Source organism: Esox lucius, chromosome 20 (genome assembly GCF_011004845.1).
Source record: "Esox lucius isolate fEsoLuc1 chromosome 20, fEsoLuc1.pri, whole genome shotgun sequence".
Lineage (NCBI taxonomy): Eukaryota > Metazoa > Chordata > Actinopteri > Esociformes > Esocidae > Esox > Esox lucius.
In genome coordinates this window covers 20,018,819-20,040,757 of record NC_047588.1, presented here as the reverse complement: position 1 = coordinate 20,040,757, position 21,939 = coordinate 20,018,819, and the positions used below count along the sequence as shown (strand labels likewise).

Below are 21,939 nucleotides of genomic sequence, written 5' to 3'. Positions count from 1 at the left end.
CTTATAATAATTAAGTAGTAGTCAGACATGTTGATATTTGTGTAAAATACTGTACACTTAATTTATCTGTGTTGTATTTATTTATAATTATAAAATTATGACAAATGGTGTCATGTGACTCTATTGTTAGAGCATTGTGGGTAATTAATTTTTTGAATTTTAAATACTACAAAAAAAGTATATTTCTAAAATACTATTAAGAAGTTTGTATTCCTTTGAGGCAAGAAGAATGAATATGAAAAACATTTGGCAAATTGACATTCTACAATAAGACAAGACAGTTCTCATTTTAAGACGCAGGACCAAGAGGTTTTAATTTAAAACGTTTTTATGTGGCATAGGGTGGTCCAGTTCATATAAGCCACTGCCTCATGCTATACATACTGATAGATTAATTGGTCGAACTTTATTAATCCCTGAGTGGCGATTAGGGTACAGTAGCCTAAAGAGGTATAAAAAGATAAAACATGCTGAGATAATATAAAAAATTCACAACTATAAAAATAAACTTTACCAGGACCATACCATGGAGGTCAAAGGCTGGCAGTGGGAGGTCATAGTTCAAAGTGGTTATGTTTGGGGATGGGGAGTTTTGGGGGAGCTCACGGCGGTCCCTGGCTGTATGACACTGTAGCCTGGTTTTGATTCCAGGCTGGTCTTTCCCATTGCTGTGTTTATACTGTTTGGGGATAGTTACAAATCAAAACTGTTGAAGATTTATGGTTAAAAAAGATTGCTGCATTCACACTTTTAGGGAATGGTTGTAAGACAGAACCATTGATTCAAGATTCTGAATACTGAGGCAAGAGCCTTATCTGGTGGAAACTCCAAAGGGTTTTTCAATTTGAAGGGATTGCTGCATTCCTACCAGAGAAACGTGTCAGGACAGAGTTTTGACACTAACAGTATGTTTCTATATCAGATTTTATATTTGTTCAATAAAAATCTTTGAAACTATTTACGATTCTCAGAGATTTACGATTACTGCTTTCATACCATCAGGGGACAAAAGTATTGGTAATTTATGATTTGAGGACAATGCTGTGTCCACACTGTTAGTAAGATTAGTAGTAAGAAATAATCATTGATTAATTACCGTTGCTCTATTCGCACCATTAGGGGAAATGATAAGACAATTGTTGATGGTTTACAATTTGAGGAGACTAACTGCATTAATACCATTTGCGGAAAGTTACAAGGGAAAAATGTCCTGTCGGAAACTCTTCCGGAGGATTTATGCTTTAAGGAAATTGCTGTGTTCATATTATTAGGGGATAGTAGGAATACAGACCTGTTGATTACAGGAGGTATAGAAAGTGTAAACTTGAGAGTTGCTGCATTCATCTCATTGACAGTCTGAGTGTCCCAGAGGACTCGTGGCAGACAAGTTGAAGGTGAAGATGAGTTACCAGTAGTTTGCAGCCTACTTATGAGTAGCTTGATAAAAACCTGAGAGTACATGTGATTTTCACATATTCCTTCACAAACGATCATAAAAAATTCTCAAAAGTATCAGACACGGTAAGCTGCCAGGTAGTATCAAATCAATGCCACATTGGTGTTATTCCACCCCTGTTTAGCAATGTTTGACTTTAAAAGCCAAACCTACACAATATCTGACAATTTGGTCTGCGGTTTTCTGGGGCTTTTGGCATTTGTCTATAACTTTTTTTTTTGTCTATTACTTTACAAATTCTCTAACAGAATATGCAAAGAGGTTCCAATTCTGTAGGTAACAGATTCAATTTGGACCTGGAAAATGTGGAAGCTATACCGTTAACTAGGGTCCCCTATCAAGCCCAGTACTGGCCGTGTGTTGCTTTAAGAAAGACAAAAAATGTGACCCCATGTTGCTGACTGGTTTCCTTCAAAGTTCTGTATTTTCTTTCAAGAAACGGATTTTCATGTTTTTCAGTGGACCTATTCATTGTGAAGGCCACAGATATGTTACTGTGTGTCATTCTAGGCCACCTCTCTCAAAGTGTGATACTGAAGAAAACCATTAATATAATACATTGTTCAATTGAATAACTTACTTATAACTTAAGTAGGCTAATATCTTGTCTGTGTCCCTGTTTAGGAACTAAATGCATTATGACCAGATGTCATCAGTGGAAAACAAATGGGTGTGCATATCCACATTAATGAACGGTAGATGTGAAACATATTATAAATAAAATACTTGGCTTATTTTGCCCTAAGTAAAGCAAGTGGCCTCTGATTATCATGGTGCTGCCCCAGCACCTTTTATATTCTGTATGCCACGTCCAACATCACCTACAACAACAGACATGTTCAGTTTAAAAAAAAATGCAACCCTAGTTAATTTCCTGCCCAAGCGGCCCACCTTAGCATCTATCAGGCTTATAGTTTGCTAAGATGATGTGGATGGGAAAGGTAGACCGCCGTTGACTCCTGAAGGTTGCCTGTTCAATACCTGTGTTAGGCTCACATTCCTTTTTAAGATATTGCCAAACCTTAACTTCACAATTCTATATGAATGTCTACTTTACATTTGGTTTCCACATTCTGTGGAGTTTCACCTACAGCAGTGTTATATATAAAAGGGTAAGCCATAGTGTAATGACCGTCTGCTAAGATGCACAACCATATGGTGTTATTAAAACATCAAGCTATGTTGTTACTTCGTTGCTTCAGTTCTATTGTATTGGAATAAGAGGTTGGTTCAAGGCTTCCTGGGGCCCTGACTTGACATCCACGGTTTTCCATAATCAATAAACGAGGCAGTCATGAGCAAATGATTTCAACATGTTACCACTTACAACACAATAGGGTTAGTGTATTTTGTATGTGGAGAGGGTCATCATGTAATTATCTGCCTGGTCACGTTATTGAAGATGTAAACATTTTATGGCAGTGACGTGGCATGGAGAGAAAAGGTTGGTCTAACTCCGAGGTTTTTTTGTTGTCAGTATTGGTGGATTAGGGGGTGTGTGCAGGGCGGAGGCAGAAAGGTATCGGCAGTCACGTGCCACAAGACCAAGTCCTAAAAATTAATTGCTGCTTTGATTAAACATGTAATCCACCTCTAGAAACATAAATCATCAAACTCAATTTCTTGAGATCCTGTATTCTGTTGGTGAATGAAATAGTAATTTTATCCAAGGATTGAAAACATACAAATCAACATAAAGGCAGCACAAAGAACCAGAAACCCAATGTTAATTTAAGTTCAATATCAATTATTAACCATAACCACAAATTTTAACTGTTATACAAGCTGTACACTCACTACTTTACATTGTAGAAAAGTGTCATTTCTTCAGTATTGTAACATGAAAAGATATACTCAAATATTTACAAAAATGAGAGGGGTGTACTCACTTTTGTGAGTAACTGTATATGTGCATATATGTTTTGCATGAGTTTTCTGTGTGGGATTGGATATTACATATGAAATATCTTGTAAATACACTCGACAAAACTAGATTCATTGCTGCAATGCGTAGGTGCTAGACATGTTGGACAATTTTTATTGAGTTGGTTATGGCTTCAAAGGCCTTTGGAATGGATCAGTGGACCTCTCCATGTGAATATTGAAGTTGCCATTCAGGATAGTCATTGAGGTCTGGTTGCCATTCAGGAAAGTCATTGAGGAAAGCTGTGTATGATCCAGGGGGCTGTTAAAAGTTTCTATATAAAATGATTGATTTGGCTGCATAGATATCATAACTAGTATTTTAAATGATGAAAACAAAGTAATTTCTTTGGCCGTAAATTAAGATTTCATTTTATTTAGGACAGTAAATTAGTCAAGCTTCAGTCAGTTATCTCACAGGCCAGTCTTTATTTGGCCTAAATTAGTATTAATCGGGTAATATTGCTAAGGCAAATAAGCTTTGTCCAACCTGGATCAAATCTCAAATCTCAATGGAGAAAACTGTGCTAACTATATTGACTATGCTAGGGGCCTGGCTTGCACTTTATTTTGAGGACTCCTGTCTGTGATGTTGGATAAAAGTAGAGCAACACTGCAGCTTGGATGGAATCCATCACTATTTAGCAGGCCAGGCTTGGCACTGTGTTAGCAGAAGAAGGATGTTTGCATCACAGATGGGATGCCGATACTTCTCTCCACTACTGCCTATTGGCTGTGCATCTTATGGGGGTCGCTTGAGCATGATGAGATACAGTAACTGTATTTTAAGCTGGTTTCTTTACATCAGTCATGTAGTCACTGTTTTTTTCAAAACCTTTTGTTCTCCACAGGTAAATCCATCCCAGCCACATCAACAGAGGTGAGTGCCTTGTTTCAGAATTTCATGATTTTATTCATTTCTCTTTTACAGCTGAGCCCTGTGTGTACTTGTATACACATACAGTTTAGGTAAAATTGTTGAGAAACTACACAAAAAAGACAAAACAAAATGATCACAGATAATACCATAGAATACAGCAGCGGATCATCATGTTTACACAGAGGATATTCCCCTGATAGCACAAGAACTTGCTTTACCCGAATTAGTTGCAAGCAATACAGAAATAAAAAAACAATACATGTTTAAAATGGGCAAGAAGAAGAAGAGTCTGAAGTTTAGGTTTAATCTGCAGGCTACTCCATAAGCAAGGAGAGTAGCAGTCATACCCAATTCTGTGGAGATTGCAGGGGCCTCAAGTGTAATCCAGGCTTGATATCTGGTTTTGGGAGTTATATTTCTAATGTTGTTAAGTGATGAAAAATAAGAAGGTAGTTTATTTAAAAGTGCTTTATAGACAAACACCAGAGCATGTTGTTTTCGTCTCATGGACAACTAAGTCCACACTTTGATATAAACTACAGTGGTGAGTTCTGTAGCTAACTCCCTTAATACACCTAAGTGTGCAATGATAAGTAACGTTTAAGTGTGGATACTGTAGTATGCATGTAGATAACATCCCAATAATCTATAACTGACCTTAAAAGGGCCGATTAGAGTTCTATTTTGTAATTTCCCATTCCACCGACCTCTTCTCAGAATCTCAATCCCATGTTTATGAGAATAGTTCAATTCAATTCAATTCAGTACAACTTCATGCATTCCTTCTGGGGCGAGCTGCGGGGCTGTTGAAGGGCTTGCAGGACGGCCGGGGAGGTGATTACTTTTCAAGAGGAGCAGTGTCTGTTGTTGTGCATCAGGTGATGAGGCTAGCTGTCTGTGTACGTACGTCATCATCATTAGAGCACATGATATGAGGAATGTGTTAATGGTTTATATTGTTTTGACGACTAGCAATGTAATAAAGGACTGCAAATGAATTGGTTTTCCATTTGTTTTGGATGAGTGTAGTGTTTAAAGTATATGCAGTCCAATAATCTTCTGTGGGATGGATCTGTGGGTGTCCAGGGAAGGTGTGAGTAATGGATTACTGCTAGCAGAAGGAGAGAGCTCACACATAGAAAGACATACGTTTTCTCTTTCTCTGAGAATTTGACGGGGAATATCGAACGGTGAAACTGCACCAACAAAATCCCTGCTAAGCATCTTTTTATGAGAGATGGGCTCTAGTGCAGTTTGTCAGTGTTTAATGAGATGTGAGAGCCTGGGTATGAAAAACACCAACACCCTCCAATGCATCACTGTAGATCCAGCAAGGTCTTACCACACAACATCCGTTGTGTGTGGGTTTGTGTTCGTGCATGTGCCTGTATGTTGGGACCATTCACTACTGAAACAGGTCATGATTTAATGTCCCTTTCTCAACACAGTCAGTGTCCGATATCATTAAACCGGCTGCCTTTTAATGCGCTCCGTGTTTTGATGTCATATAGCAGGCTACCAACTGAGATACTTCCCACATACCCAGAGACTCTTTAGGTAGAACCATGTAAGTGGAACAGATAATAAATAGGGCAACAGTGCAGTGAAGTCACTCTCTGTGGGAAAATAAATAATGTTGCCCACGAGCCAACTGAAGTCATGATGTTGGCTAGCTAGCGGATAGCATACTGATTTGTGTGTATGCAAGTGTTAGTCATGGGTTGCATGTGGTATGTCGGTGAACTCTGTCAGATAAGTAGGAAACAGCTGAGTTAATCTCTGTGAAACTCTTTAAGAATACTTAGTCTTCTTGTTAACACTACTGCTGAGGCTTCCAGCGTTTATAGTCCTTTCAAGTCTCATGATGTTGCTACGCTCTTATAGCTTTTTATTGCTGGCAAATATACTTCTGTCTGTGTCAGGCCAGTCCTCTCCTCTCAGAGGTTGACTATTCAGGAAGGAGGACCATTTAGAGAAAGATTGAGGAGGATTATTACAGTTAACCCACCAATCATGCAGCTTGTTTAATGTAAACAAGAACTCTATTGGAAATATTTTGGCTGGGCTGATTAACTGCATGATCAAAGGGAATATTTTATGACTAACTGTAATGGAATAGTTATAAGCATTTCCAATTATTCCCTTGTTTAAACTGCTTTGATGGGTTCCTGACTTCCAGTTGGCATGCTGGCGTATGTGGGCATGTTCGTTGGTACCTCACACATCCTGGATGATGGCTGGTGTCAAAAGAATGATTGAGTCTACTGATTAAATCAGTTGTTCATGTGTGATCTGTAAAATGGATCCAACTTAAGAACTTTTTCTCAAGAATACTCACCAACTAGTCATTGTCGCCTTCATTCAGTGTATTTTCAATGTTGTTTCAATGTTGATTCAATGTTGATTCAATGCCCAAGCAATCAGATAGTATTTAGCCATACAAACCACATGAAAGAGCCAATTAAATGTATTTGCGGGTAGATTTTGTTCTCCTTTGTTGTAGCTAAATCAGGGACTTTGGTGTTGCTGACCTCTTACCTACAAGATGTCTTTGCCTGCTTTAATCAACTAAGGGGAAAATACAACTTTGCTAAAAATAACTTATTTTGATATCCACAGTTTAGTAATGTTTATGTGACAAAACATCTCCCTGCATTTTAGTTGCTTTTTCTTTTTGCATTTACTTTGCAGCCTTTTTGTTCCCTTGTATCTTTTTTTATTTCTGTTCTCTAAAAAGCAAATAAATGTTTAGTGTACCTTTTAATTTTGCTTCCAAAAGTAAATAGTTAAAAAAAAGTTTTGTATTGTGTGCATGTGTGTGTACATGTCTGTTTTCTTATTTGAGACAGGAAATAAGGTAATCTTGTTATTGAACACCAAGGTAGAGATCTCACGATACCAGATATTTAGTAGTCGATATCAGTACCAGCGAAATGCCCCGATTCCCCATACCCAATTCGATACCACTGTGAAAAACTATAACAAAACAATAAATCCCAGGTACTTAAGAAAACAGCAGAAGCTACACACACACACACACACCTCTACTCAGAGTGTAAGTGACATGGTGACAGACCATTAGTCCGTAAATATTTATTTCAAATGCTGTTGTTATATTTTGATGACAGATGACACAGACTGAACTGTATGGATGATGGCCTACTACTACGAGCTATGGTTACATTACGTTAGCCTTAACACGGTAGCCTTTATGGCTAGTCTTGCGAGGCCACACCTCCAATCTCATCTGGCCACCTTGGCCTCCTAGCAACGTTCTAGGCCTGGTTTAAGAGGCTAACCCATGGTAAACATTGTATTGAACATAGTTGGCTAGGCTACACAGCATTGCCAGCTGTCTCACACAAAAATAATGGTACTGTGTATTTCAGGATAAGAATATAACAAGGATAACCCTTTGGATACTTTGTTAATGTAACGTGAGTTGAATCTCACTCACCTTGAATTCTTTCAATACATCTGCATATCTGTCTTTGAGGTGCTTCGCTAATTTCGGAGTGTTTACTCCTTTAGTCTCGAAAGTTTGTAAGCACCTTTTGCTTAGTGGTTTTGCGAATTTATTAGTCCGTGATCATCCGCCTCGAACGCAAAGTTCACAACTCTTACTGTTTTTCTTTTCAACGGGTCGAGGCGGCGTTACAGCTGCACTTACCGCCATCTGTCAGGATTTGGATCCCCGGTTCCTACGGTTCTGTACAAAAACGAGTTCTGTCATCTTTTCAGAATTTTGGCATCAACTTAGTACCGAAGTATCGGTTCTCGTGACATCCCTACACTAAAATGTAGCTGAACCAGTCATATGATAGAGGTCATGGGGTTAAACACAACCTCTCTCATCTTGCCATTCCTCTCTGAAATCACTGCTTTGCCTTGAAAACTAAGCTTGTTTCATTACATTTCATTAATGTTAATATTAGGTGAACAACAAATATCTGTTTAAAAAATCACTTTACTTTTATCACTCCTATCGCTTCTCTGGGAAACAGCTCATGTAAATGACGCTGGTTCCACCATCGAGGTGCCAGGATAGAGAAAAGCTTTAACTGGGTGCTGACCCTATTTCTAGGCCTGATCCCCTGAGGGTGTATCCCCTGTAGGGCTGAATGTGTGTAGGGCTGAACCCCTGTAGGGCTGAACCCCTGTAGGGCTGAATGTGTGTAGGGCTGAACCCCTGTAGGGCTGATCCCCTGTAGGGCTGAACCCCTGTAGGGCTGAATGTGTGTAGGGCTGAACCCCTGTAGGGCTGAACCCCTGTAGGGCTGATCCCCTGTAGGGCTGAACCCCTGTAGGGCTGAACCCCTGTAGGGCTGAACCCCTGTAGGGCTGAATGTGTGTAGGGCTGAACCCCTGTAGGGCTGAACGTGTGTAGGGCTGAACCCCTGTAGGGCTGAATGTGTGTAGGGCTGAACCCCTGTAGGGCTGAATGTGTGTAGGGCTGAACCCCTGTAGGGCTGAATGTGTGTAGGGCTGAACCCCTGTAGGGCTGATCCCCTAAGGGCTGAATGTGTGTAGGGCTGAACCCCTGTAGGGCTGAACGTGTGTAGGGCTGAACCCCTGTAGGGCTGATCCCCTGTAGGGCTGAATGTGTGTAGGGCTGAACCCCTGTAGGGCTGAATGTGTGTAGGGCTGAATGTGTGTAGGGCTGAACCCCTGTAGGGCTGAACGTGTGTAGGGCTGAACCCCTGTAGGGCTGAACGTGTGTAGGGCTGAACCCCTGTAGGGCTGAACGTGTGTAGGGCTGAACCCCTGTAGGGCTGAATGTGTGTAGGGCTGAACCCCTGTAGGGCTGAACCCCTGTAGGGCTGAACGTGTGTAGGGCTGAACCCCTGTAGGGCTGAATGTGTGTAGGGCTGAACCCCTGTAGGGCTGATCCCCTAAGGGCTGAATGTGTGTAGGGCTGAACCCCTGTAGGGCTGAACATGTGTAGAGCTGAACGTGTGTAGGGCTGAACCCCTGTAGGGCTGAACGTGTGTAGAGCTGATGTTTAGTAGCAGTGTGTGGGCCAAGAGACCCAAGGTGGCATAGTGCTTGGGTTGGGCTGTTGGTTTTAAGCATATCCGCACTTTCAACTCTATTATGAAATTATTTCTTAATGACTGCCTCAAGTTCACACAGTAACAGTGAAGCCATTCATCAATTCTCAAGTAAATAGATTGATTATTTGCCCCTATCCAATGATAACCCTGTGAGATGATCACATTGAGAGATTTCACAGGTCTTCAGAAATGTTTCAAAGGCTACATTGTTTGGAAGCCCCCACCATGAAAAAAGTTTTCTGAGAAATTATTTGAAAAAGGATAGTCTCTCCCTAAGAAGGAATGTGTATTTGTTATGCAAATTAAACATTTAGTAAATTGGTTAAATCTACTGTAATTTAGGGCTTGTTTACTTTAGGGTATATTTTCCCGAGACATATCAAACAATCGATAGACTTGAGGTGCTAGATTATTTTATTGATATCAATAGGCTTGAGGTGCTAGATTATTTTATCAATATTGATAGACTTGAGGTGCTAGATTATTTTATCGATATTGATAGACTTGAGGTGCTAGATTATTTTATCGATATTGATAGACTTGAGGTGCTAGATTATTTTATCGATATCAATAGATTTGAGGTGCTAGATTATTTTATCGATATCAATAGACTTGAGGTGCTAGATTATTTTATCGATATCAATAGACTTGAGGTGCTAGATTATTTTATCGATATCAATAGACTTGAGGTGCTAGATTATTTTATCGATATCTTGAGATGCCACCTTACGAGGAGACCCCCGGTTTTCTGCAAGACAACAGTAGGAAACTATAGGACAGGAAAGAAGAGGGGAGGAAAAGGATATGAAGTTAACCAGATTATGTAATCTCATGATAGAAATCAGATGATGCAGCAATTTAGTTCAGAGTTCTTCAGCTGACTGACTGTTTTATTTCTGATTCATTTATTTAATCTCTAGTTGCTTTGACGTCAACTGCAGTGTTTCTGCTGGCTTCCATAGTACCCTAAATATTGATGTGAGTGCCATTCTAATATACCCTACTGTCTCAGAAATATTTCCAGTGGGGAGAACAAGTATTTGATACACTGCCGATTTTGCAGTTTTACCCACTTACAAAGCATGTAGAAGTCTTTTTTTTAATCATAGGTACTCTTCGACTGTGAGTGACGGAATCTAAAACAAAAATCCAGAAAATCCCATTGTATGATTTTTAAGTAATTAATTTGCATTTTATTGTATGACATAAGTATTTGATACATCAGAAAAGCAGAACCTAATATTTGGTACAGAAACCTTTGTTTGCAATTGCAGAGATCATACGTTTCCTGTAATCCTTGACCAGGTTTGCACACACTGCAGCAGGGATTTTGGCCCACTCTTCCATAGAGACCTTCTCCAGATCCTTCAGGTTTCAGGGCTGTCGCTGGGCAATACGGACTTTCAGCTCCCTCCAAAGATTTTATAATGGGTTCAGGTCTGGAGACTGGCTAGGCCACTCCAGGACCATGAGATGCTTCTTACGGAGCCACTCCTTAGTTGCCCTGGCTGTGTGTTTCAGGTCGTTGTCATGTTGGAAGACCCAGCCACCACCCATTTTCAATGCTCTTACTTGTTGGCCAAGATCTTGCGATACATTGCCCCATCCATCCTCCCCTCAATACGGTGCAGTCTTCCTGTCCCCTTTGCAGAAAAGCATCCCCAAAGAATGATGTTTCCACCTCTATGCTTCACGGTTGGGATGGTGTTCTTGGGGTTGTACTCATCCTTCTTCTTCCTCCAAACACGGCGAGTGGAGTTTAGACGAGAAAGCTCTATTTTGTCTCATCAGACCACATGACCTTCTCCCATTCCTCCTCTGGATCATCCAGATGGTCATTGGCAAACTTCAGACGGGCCTGGACATGTGCTGTCTTGAGCAGGGGGACCTTGCGTGCGCTTCAGGATTTTAATCCATGACGGCGTAGTGTGTTACTAATGGTTTTCTTTGAGACTGTGGTCCCAGCTCTCGTCAGGTCATTGACCAGGTCCTGCAGTGTAGTTCTGGGCTGATCCCTCACCTTCCTCATGATCATTGATGCCCCACGAGGTGAGATCTTGCATGGAGCCCCAGACCGAGGGAGATTGACCGTCATCTTGAACCTCTTCCATTTTCTAATAATTGCGCCAACAGTTGTTGCCTTCTCACCAAGCTGCTTGCCTATTGTCTTGTAGCCCACCCCAGCCTTGTGCATGTCTACAATTTAAAATGTGTTGGTTCATTTAATTACAGTATATTAAACATCTTCGTTCTGATTTCAATAATTCTGTAGAGGCCTTGCCTAAGTTTGATTAACGTTAATAATTGACCATTTTGTAAATGTCATCAAGTATAATTGCATTCTAATATCATAACCGATCAGCCTACCCAAACCTAATATCTGACCATGTATTGAATGTCCTGAAGTCTACTGCACTATCATCTGTGTCTCAGATGGCCTCCTGTGGGCCCTGGTAGAAAATCAAAGCAGTACTAAGGGAATCACTTAACACAGTAATCAGTTCATTAGAGCCAAGCTAATCAACAACTTGTCAGGATGAAATTGGTTACTACCTCACTGTCCTGTCAGAACCCTATGGGAAAAGAATGTATACATACGTCATTCATATTTAGTTGTACTCTCCTAGGCTCTTACCCAGGCCATAGTGTTGCCCAGGCCTGTTTATAAGACTGGAGTTACACATTCATTATTTGTTCCTGAGTTGTTGTGCAATGAACTTGACACACTACGGTTGTTTCTGCACAGAGAGTTAAACTAAAGTAGGTGTTATGTTGGCTGTTGCCAACTCGTTTATTTGTGTCTTTCTCTCTGTCTCGTTGTTTCTTTATCTATTTGTCTTGTTGTTTTTGTGGCAGCCATGCAAGGAACCCTGACAGCCTGTTAAAGGTTGTTTTGCCTGCTCATGGCGACGCTTCACTGTATCCTTGATGTACCCTCCTCATCCCTCCTCATCCCACACCTTCTCTCAGTTCAGTCACAAGGCTTAGAAGAACAGGGAGTGTGACGTATAATTGGAACAGAGCCATGCTTGTATTTTCTTGACTGTGGAAATGTAGACCAGCTATTGCAGTCAAAACCCCTGTCTTTCCTCTTTTTATAATGCTAACATTTAGAGGTAGACTTAGCAAAAAGACATTGCTTTGAGAAGCACTCTTGATATTACAATGAGTGAGATGCAATGCTTTGCTCCAAGTTTAGCTATGGAATTTTAGCAAGCAGGTTTAGTTGTGGTAATTTAAGAAAACATAATATATTATTTCTCAAAAAGATAGGTCTCAAAATGATAAGTAAATCTATCAAAATATAAATCTGCATCAGCACTATAATTCTATGCATATTCTTCATCTATCACCATGGATGAAAAGCAAAGAACTGAAGACTAATGTTTGTAGACCTTTATAGATCAGACAATTGGTACAACAAATTGCTAAAACCCTGAATATGCCAGATACCACTATGAGGTTAATAAGGAAGGATTAAGGAAGGTGGTTCAAGGGCCACAGACACTTAGAGTTACAGAAACTTTGCCACAATGACAGAAACGCCAAGAAACTTCCAGCATGACAGACATGCCAAGAAAACAAATGAATTCCAACCACACCAAGGCGGACTCCAGCATTTTGGTAGTGAGATTGACTGGTTCCACACCACAGAGGAGTATAGTGGTATTCTGTTTCTCTGGCTGGGATGTAAAAGAAGCAGAGGAGGGGAGGTAGGGAGGGCAGGACAGGGTGGGTTACCACCAGACAAAGAGGGCTTATCTGGGTCCCCAGGTTCCCATGCCCGGGGCAGGGTAGGGTTCTGTAGTCTTGTGTTTTTCACAATGTCAGGACACATTCAGTCACATGACTTCTCCTGGCTCACTATTGATCTTAAGGTCCTGTGAGCTTGCCATATATGTCCTATCTACAAAACCACCCTCCCCCTCGTTTTGTCATTTTGCCAGCTCTTTTTGTCTTTTCCTTACTTCCTTTCCCTTTTTAATTGACCCTCCCTCCTTCCCAAGATATTTGAATTTGTCTCCCTACCTGTTTGTCTCCATTTCTGTCTCTCTCACTCTCTATCTCTCTGTCCTTCTCTTTCTCCTCGCTCTCTCCTTCACTACCCTTTCCCACTGTTTCTCGGTGGTGTTAAGGTCTGGATTATAATCAGGTGGGACTCCTCCTTTTGTCTTGGCCAATTCTGGCTTTATTAACCATAATATTAACCATTAAGCATAAAATCACTGCAAAGATACTCTAAATGGATACATGTATGCATAACTCAATGTCAACAATGACTCAAAATCAATAATGAAACTGCTGAATTTTGTTTTATTATCTTACAAATGTGATGCATATGGTATCTATACTGTGCCATTGTAATGGCTGATTTTCCATTTAATCCACGTTATGATTTCTTCCTTGTTTGGGTCAGTTGTTTTAATGGTTAAGGCATTTTTTTTATCTAACAGCTTATGTTACATCTGAAAGCATGGGACATTGTAGTGGAGGGGCAAGGAGATTAAATAAATACACAAAAATATAAATGCAGCATGTCAAGTGTTGCTCCGGTGTTTCAGCAAATAAAACGTTTCATCTCATCTTCATCCGCTTATCCGTATCGGGTCGCGGGGGCAGCAGCTCCAGCAGGGGACCCCAAACTTCCCTTTCACAAGCCACATTTGCCAGCTCTGACTGGGGGATCCCGAGGCGTTCCCAGGCCAGTGTCGAAATATAATCTCTCCACCTAGTCCTGGGCCTACCCCGAGGTCTCCTCCCAGCTGGACGTGCCTGGAACACCTCCCTTACCAGATGCCCGAACCACCTCAACTGGCTCCTTTCGGCGCAAAGGAGCAGCGGCTGTACTCCGAGTTCCTCACGGATGGCTGAGCTTCTCACCCTATCCCTAAGGTAGAAGCCAGCCACACTTCTGAGAAAACCCATTTCAGCCCTTGTACTTGCAATCTTGTTCTTTCGGTCATGACCCAGCCTTCATGACCATAGGTGAGGGTAGGAAGGAAAATTGACCGGTATATCGAGAGCTTTACCTTCCGGCTCAGCGCTCTTTTCGTCACAACAGTGCGGTAAAGCGAATGCAATACTGGCCCTGCTGCTCCGGCCAATCTCCCGCTCCATTGTCCCCTCAATCGCGAACAAGACCCCGAGATACTTGAACTCCTTTACTTGGGGTAACGCCTCATTCCCTACCTGGAGAAGGCATTCCATCGGTTTCCTGCTGAGAACCATGGCCTCAGATTTAGAGGTGCTAATCCTCATCCCAACCGCTTCGCACTCGGCTGCGAACCGGTCTAGTGAGTGCTGAAGGTCACAAACCGTAGATGCCATCAGGACCACATCATCCGCAAAACGTTTCATTGATTTTAATTGATTGGTTTCCTAATGAACTGAACACTAGTTGTGTGTATTTCAATTAATTTGGTTAGTTTCCTCATATGAACATTAAATAATTGAAATTGTTGCATATTGTATACCTGACAAGGAAGTCAAAAATACATATTGTGTTGTTTCCAGAGGATTATCAGATGATTAACAATTCCAAATCTGTTTATTAAAATAATGGAAGTCTGTCATTATGCAACATATGGCAATATGAAAATACACTGTTTATTTAAGATATACAGCTTATTATATAATATTGTGTTGTTTCCTGTGTTCTGACCTTCAGGTGATTGAGTCTCTGGGCATTATGATCTACAAGGCGTTGGACTACGGTCTGAAAGAGAGTGAGGAGAGGGAGCTCAGTCCTCCCCTGGAGCAGCTCATAGACCTCATGACCAACATGGGTGAGACAGAGAGAGACGCCTGCTCTGACGAAGGTTACGAGGCCACTGAGGAAGAGGAGGAGGCCGAAGACGACCCCATCAACATCTGTAACGTCCGTGGCTACCGGGAAATCCTCAGGGTAGGCGGCTGTTGATTGGGAGAGGGTGGTGGTTGATGTCACAGCATGGGTGAATGGTTAATAAGGAAATAGAACGTTTACTGCACTAGAGTCATCACAAGAGCATTCAACTTCAAATTGGGGTGATCAGGGCTGGTTCCTTTAGGTTCCTGGGTCAGTAGTTGCCCACTGACTAAATGTCTCTTCTAGTAATTGGTAGCTCTCATCCTGTAGATGTCTCCTAAAATAGCGTTTATCCTCTAGATGTCTCCCTTTAGTAGCTGTCATCCTCTAGATGTCTCCCTTTTGGAGCTGTCATCCGCTAGATGTCTCCTCTGCTGCCATCCTGTTGAAGTCTCCTCTAGCAGCTGTCATCCTTTAGTTGTCTCCTCTAGAAGCTGTCATCCTCTAGATGTCTCCTCTAGTAGCTGTTATGCTCTAGATATTTCCTCCTGTAACTGTCATCCTCTAGATGTCTCCTTTAGTAGCTGTTATGCTCTAGATATTTCCTCCTGTAACTGTCATCCTCTAGATGTCTCCTTTGTCATTTTCCAGATCCCTCAAACTTATCTTTGAGCCAGTTCCACTCCATATTTTCATATCAACCCTCTAATCAGGGACTTTTTTAGACCTGGGACGCAAGATTAATGGGATTAATGAGAAAAAACAGAAAACCAGCAGGCTCCGGACCTCGTAGGGTACGACTTGAAAACCCCTGCTGATGTTTCCTTTAGTAACTGGCATACTCACTGTTTTCACTAGTAGCTATGATCCTGTAGATGTCTCTTCTAGTACTGTAGCAGTCATCCTCTCCATCCTCCAGTCCACTCCTCTCTTTGTCTTTTTCTGTATCTGCTTCCTTGTGTTCCATCTAAATGTTTCCAGGCGTTCAGATGTGAAGTATGTTCCTGTGTGATTTGTGATCTGGGATCTCCAAATATATTTTCTATTATATCAGCAAAATTATTAAAGATAATTGTGCTACTGGGGTAAGAATCTTTTTGCATGGATTCTGTATTTCCACTTCAGGTATCCCCTCTATACACAGCACCACCATTTGTCAGGAATGTTTCAATTCAGGAAACTTGGTGGGCAAGATTGCAGACGGGACAAGTACTTGAGCTGTTTAGGATGAACAATGCAGAGTTTAGACTACTGGTGCCAAGATCATGCCAATAGGGCGTTACAGCGCTTTCTGTTCATTCTACAGAAACAAAGACATGGCTTGTCATATTAATTCCGAAACAGTGCTTGACTAAAATTGTTGCTGGAACTCATTTGGAGTGCTGGTACTGTTTATATTTAGATGTAGTTACACAATACATTTGAGCTAATATTCGATAAGAATCTTTTTGCGTTGAAATACAACGCTGTTTCCAAAAAAGTTGGGATGCTGTGTAAAATGTGAAGAAAAACAGAATGCAATGATGTGCAAATCATTTAAACCATATATTCAATAGATAATGGTACAAAGACAACATATCAAATGTTGAAACTGAGAAATGTTATTGTTTCTTGAAAAATAATGCCTACAATGAAATTGATGCCAGCAACACTTTTCAAAAAAGTTGGGACAGGGGCAACAAAAGACTGGACAGGTTGTGTAATGCTAAAAAATAAACCTGGAAGAACATCTCACAACTAATTAGTTTAATTGGGAACAAATCAGTAACATGATCTGGTATTTAAAAAAGCATCCAAAAGAGGATGAGAATCTGGGGAAATCTCTGTACACAGATTTCTGTTTACAGAAAGCGACAAGGCAAAAAAACTATATTGAATGGCCGTGATCCTCGGGCCCTCACTGCATTAAAAACAGACATCACTGCAGCTCTACATCACTGCATCGGCTCAAAAACATTTCCAAAAACCATAGCATAAGTTGCTGCATCCACAAATGCAAGTTAAAACTCGACCATCCAAAGAAACCATATATAGCTCTGGAAAATATTAAGAGAACACTGCACCTTTTTTTTATCCTTTCCAAAAAAGTTGAAAAGGAATGTTTTGAGTGAGGAACAGAAGGTTAAAATTAAGAGACCACTGCAAATTGAAACCTTCTGTTCCTCACTCAAAACTTTCCTTTTCAACTGTTTTGGAAGGGAAAGAAAAAGGAGCAGTGGTCTCTTAATTTTTTCCGGAGCTCTATAAAGAACATCCAGGAACGCCGCCTCCTTCTGTGGGCCTGAACTCATTTAAGATGGACTGAGGCAAAGTGGAAAACTGTCCTGTGGTCTGATGAATCAAAATGTGAAAATTATTTTGGGGAATTATGGACGCTGTGTCCTCCAGACTAAAGAGGAAAGGGACCATCCAGCTTGTTATCAGTGCACAGTTAAAAAGCCAGCATCCGTGATGGTATGGGGGTGCATTAGTGCACATGGCATGGGTGACTTGCACATCTGTGGCACCATTCATCTATGGCACCATTAATGCTGAGCAATATACACAGGATTTGGAGCAACAGCTTTTTCAGGGAAGGCATTGCTTATTTCAGAAAGACAATGCCAAACCACATTTTGCATGTATTACAACAGCATGACTCCTTTGTGAAAGAGTTTGGGTGCTAAATTGGCCTGCCTGCAGTCCAGACCTGTCACCCATTGAAAACATTTGCCACATTATGAAATAAAAAATAGGACAAAGGAGACCCCAACCTGTTGAACAGCTGAAATCCTACATCAAGCAAGAATGGCAAAACATTTTACTTTAAAAACTACAGCAAATGGTCTCCTCAGTTCCCAAATGTTTACAGAGTGTGGTTAAAAGAAGAGATGATGCAACACAGTGGTTAACATGCCCCTGTCTCAAATAAAAAATTGGCATGTATTTTTCCAAAAACAATACATCCCTTTACTCCGTTTCAACATTTGTTGTGTTGTCTTTGTACTACTTTCAATTAAATACAGGGATAAATGATTTACACATCATTGCATTCTGTTTTTATTTGTATTTTACCCGGTGTTCCAACTTTTTTGGAAACAAGGTTGTAGTTGAATTGCCATTTTGCAATGCTGGTAAGGTCCTTCTTCAGTCAAGCACTGGTCGCAAGGACATGTTTTTTCATATCCATAATAATATCTACAGTATCGGTCTGATGGTATGACTGCTCTCCACCTGTCTGTCTTTGGTGGTTGTAGCTATGTGTGGCCCATCTTCCCAGCCCTGGTGATGCCCCCAGCCACTACCAGGCTGTGTGTAGAGCCCTCTATGCTGAGACCAGGGAGCTACGCACCTTCCTGGAGAAAATCAGGAGTGCCAAAGAGGTAAGGATACACATCAATGCATGACTAACTGGGATTAAACTCCTACAGGATTCATCAAACCACTATTTACAAATTCACACAATGCTCTACACCAGGGATCGGCAGCCTATTTCATGAAGAGTGACAATTTACAATTTATCCTACCATTTCTTAAGATGTTCATATGCACATTACTAACTGCCTGCCTGGCTAAACCAAATAGGTGCTGTGAATTTATTGCCACAGAGCTCCACCCCATTAGATCTAGGCTTACTTACCTGCATATTTGGGTATAATTCCACTTACCCTGAGTTGTTCCTGAAGGCATAGAGAGTAATTTTTTAAAACAATCCATTATTCAGCTTTGTCCCAGTCTGTAATTAGCATTGTTAGCATCGTCCAAATTCATGAATGGAAAGGGTATGTTCCGCTTCACAAAAGCTGCATTGCAAGTAGATACCTACTCCAAAACACTCCAAACTAAGACTAGTGGTGTTGTTTATCAACTATGGCGATGAGATCAGATTAGAACCTATTCACATGCAGTGAGTTTTTTTATTTTTTATCCCCTGCTGATTTTGTACGTTTGCCCACTGACAAAGAAATGATCAGTCTATAATTTTAATGGTAGGTTTATCTTCAGTCTTGGCCATGGTGGAGAGTTTGGAATCTGATTGATTGCTTCTGTGGACAGGTGTCCTTTATACAGGTAACAAGCTGAGATTAGGAGCACTCCCTTTAAGAGTGTGCTCCTAATCTCAGCTCGTTACCTGTATAAAAGACACCTGGAAGCCAGAAATCTTTCTGATTGAGAGGGGATCAAATACTTATTTCACTCATTAAAATGCAAATAAATGTATAAACATTTTGACATGCGTTTTTCTAGATTTTTTGGTTGTTATTCTGTCTCTCACAGTTCAAATAAGCCTACCTTTAAAATTATAGACTGATCATTTCTTTGTCAGTGGGCAAACGTACAAAATCAGCAGGGGATCAAATTATTTTTCCCTCACTGTAACTGAGCAGATATAGGCGATACGTTTGTTTACCCTGGGCAGGGTTTGTCTACAATTCAGTTTGACGTTGGCCTTTTCCAAGCAATACAGAATGTCAAATCGCTAATAACATTCAGTTGTGGGCTGCTTCCTTGTAGAGAGTGTTATTACATATAGAGATACACTCTTTGGAGAAACCATTATGGTTTAACATTTTCTTTTAAACTAGGTGAAACCAGTGGGAACCTGCACATTCCAAGCACGCAGTTTCACATTTAAAGCAAATGTAGCAGATTTATTTTAAAACGAATTGCCGCAAACTGCTGTTTTGCTAATACTGCATGAAAACACTATCAGTAGAAAGTGCATGTCTAACCAATGTGAAACGGCTAGTCAGTAATCGCTGCAGTTGGCTCTGAGACCTAGCATTTAAATCGGTTACGTCACTCGCTCTGAGACCTTGAAGTAGTGGGGTTTGGTAACGACGCTTGGTGGGTGAGTCCTGGCGTGTTCACAGTACACCGTAGCCAAGGGCTAAAAATAATTCAGTGTGGGACATCATTTTGTGTTCAGAGTGAAGACATGAACAAGTTATAATGATTGCGATAGACTGAAATGTGAGTCACTGTTGAAACCTACTTAACACTCAATTCAATTATGCTTAGAAATATGATAAGGAGAGAAAGGAAATATACTCCACACCAACCCTTGAAAGAAAACTAGCTTTGCATGGAAAGTTTGCATAGTCATATTAAGGAGACTATTATAAATATTTATAAAATGTTACAGACATGACACTGCCATTTGGACAAATAATAAAACAGTTTTGCAGCAAATAAACATAGGTATTGATTCATTATATTTATATAATATCAGTGCTTGATCAGTGGAATAAAATCATTGATACTGTAACGCCTTCCTGTACAGATGTACAACTCCAGGGATGTACCCTTCCCCTTCCTTATCGTCTTTCACGTCTTTTTACCAGAATACTTTTTCCTTAACTTCCACACGATCCCAGAGCCTCGCCTCCTCCATCTGATCCAGCTCTCGCTCCAGTGCCACCCTAAGTTGTCACGACTGGCTCTGATCCCTATGCACACGTACCCACCTGTTGAAATGGAAAGACATTGTCACATTACTGACCCTGGACTCCATATCGGCCAGCAGTCGGTATCAACCAATAATAAGCAAACATGTTATCATCCGTATCAGACATATTGCTTTTAATTTGGATGATTATTTTAGACCATTTGTTCTTTTGCCTGGATAAGAGTCCAGTATCCTTTTAGCAAGTCATGTGTCCTATTGTTTTATTGTTATAACCTTTTTCTCTGTTGTAGTTTTGTTGAAGACTAGTATCTTATTTGTATACTTGCATTTTATAATGTACAAATACAGAAAGATAATATGTATTTATAATTATATAATTTATACATTTTACATTCACTATCAGACTTATTTTTTGCGAGTGTTCTGTGATTAAAATATATATAAACAAGTGTCGGCCAAGAACTTCCTCATCAGTTCATCCCTTCCCACATTTATCAATGAACGTGGTTGGAATTGATGAACTGTATAAATCAGAAGGAATTGATGAACTGTATGAATCAGAAGAATTAGGAATATATAAAGAGAACTGCCTCTCACTTGGTTTAGTGATATCAAACATCTCTTTGACGACACAGTGACGACACTGGTACATAACCTGGAGCCATAGCACCCGCTATCACAACCACATCAAACCACCCTGCAGGCGGAAGTAGAGATAGTAGAGACACAGGAGTGGATGAGAGAGGGAAGGATGAGGACAGAGGGAAGGATGAGGACAGAGGAGAGAGAATTAAGAGTGAGGGGAGGATGAGGAGAGAGGGGAAGATTAGGAGAGAGGAGCGAATGGGAAGAGAGGGGAGAAGATGAGGAGTGAGGGGAGGATGAGGAGAGAGGGGAGAGGATAAGGAGTGAGGGGAGGATGAGGAGAGAGGGGAGAGGATGAGGAGAGAGGGGAGAAGATGAGGAGAGAGGTGAGAAGATGAGGAGAGAGGGGAAGATTAGGAGAGAGGGGAGGATGAGGAGTGAGGGGAGGATGAGGAGAGAGGGGAGAGGATGAGGAGTGAGGGGAGGATGAGGAGAGAGGGGAGAGGATGAGGAGAGAGGGGAGAGGATGAGGAGAGAGGGGAGAAGATGAGGAGAGAGGGGAGAGGATGAGGAGAGAGGGGAGAAGAGTGCAGTGAGAAATGTAATAGAAGAGAGGGAGAAGGAGAAAGGGGATAGAAGAAATGTTTTAAATGAATGTGCATATTATGGGCCATTTTATATGAGGGATATGGTAGTTTATTTCCTTAAAATAACTACATAATGTTTTATTAATTTATATTTAAAGATGCGTTGCACAATATATTCAAAGTTTTGTGGTACCAGCTTGGACAGGAAGTGGCTCAGCATGCATTACTTCAGGTCCTGGTATTGACCAGTCTTTGCAGCTAGATCCAGCATGTTTTT

At 40.8% G+C, this 21,939-nt stretch overlaps 1 protein-coding gene across 9 annotated transcripts in view; it reads left to right on the top strand.

The window, feature by feature from the left end:
* Nucleotides 1–21,939, top strand: part of spire1b (spire-type actin nucleation factor 1b) — a 44,939-nt gene that overhangs the window by 2,446 nt on the left and 20,554 nt on the right. For 8 of the 9 annotated variants that reach the window (XM_020041487.3, XM_020041485.3, XM_020041486.3 and 5 more), the window contains exons 2-4: nucleotides 4,231–4,259; nucleotides 14,982–15,218; nucleotides 18,338–18,463. In XM_020041487.3, the coding sequence (XP_019897046.2) occupies nucleotides 4,231–4,259; nucleotides 14,982–15,218; nucleotides 18,338–18,463 (392 nt within the window). The remainder of the gene's footprint in view (nucleotides 1–4,230; nucleotides 4,260–14,981; nucleotides 15,219–18,337; nucleotides 18,464–21,939) is intronic. The other variant, XM_020041489.3, reaches the window with a different exon arrangement.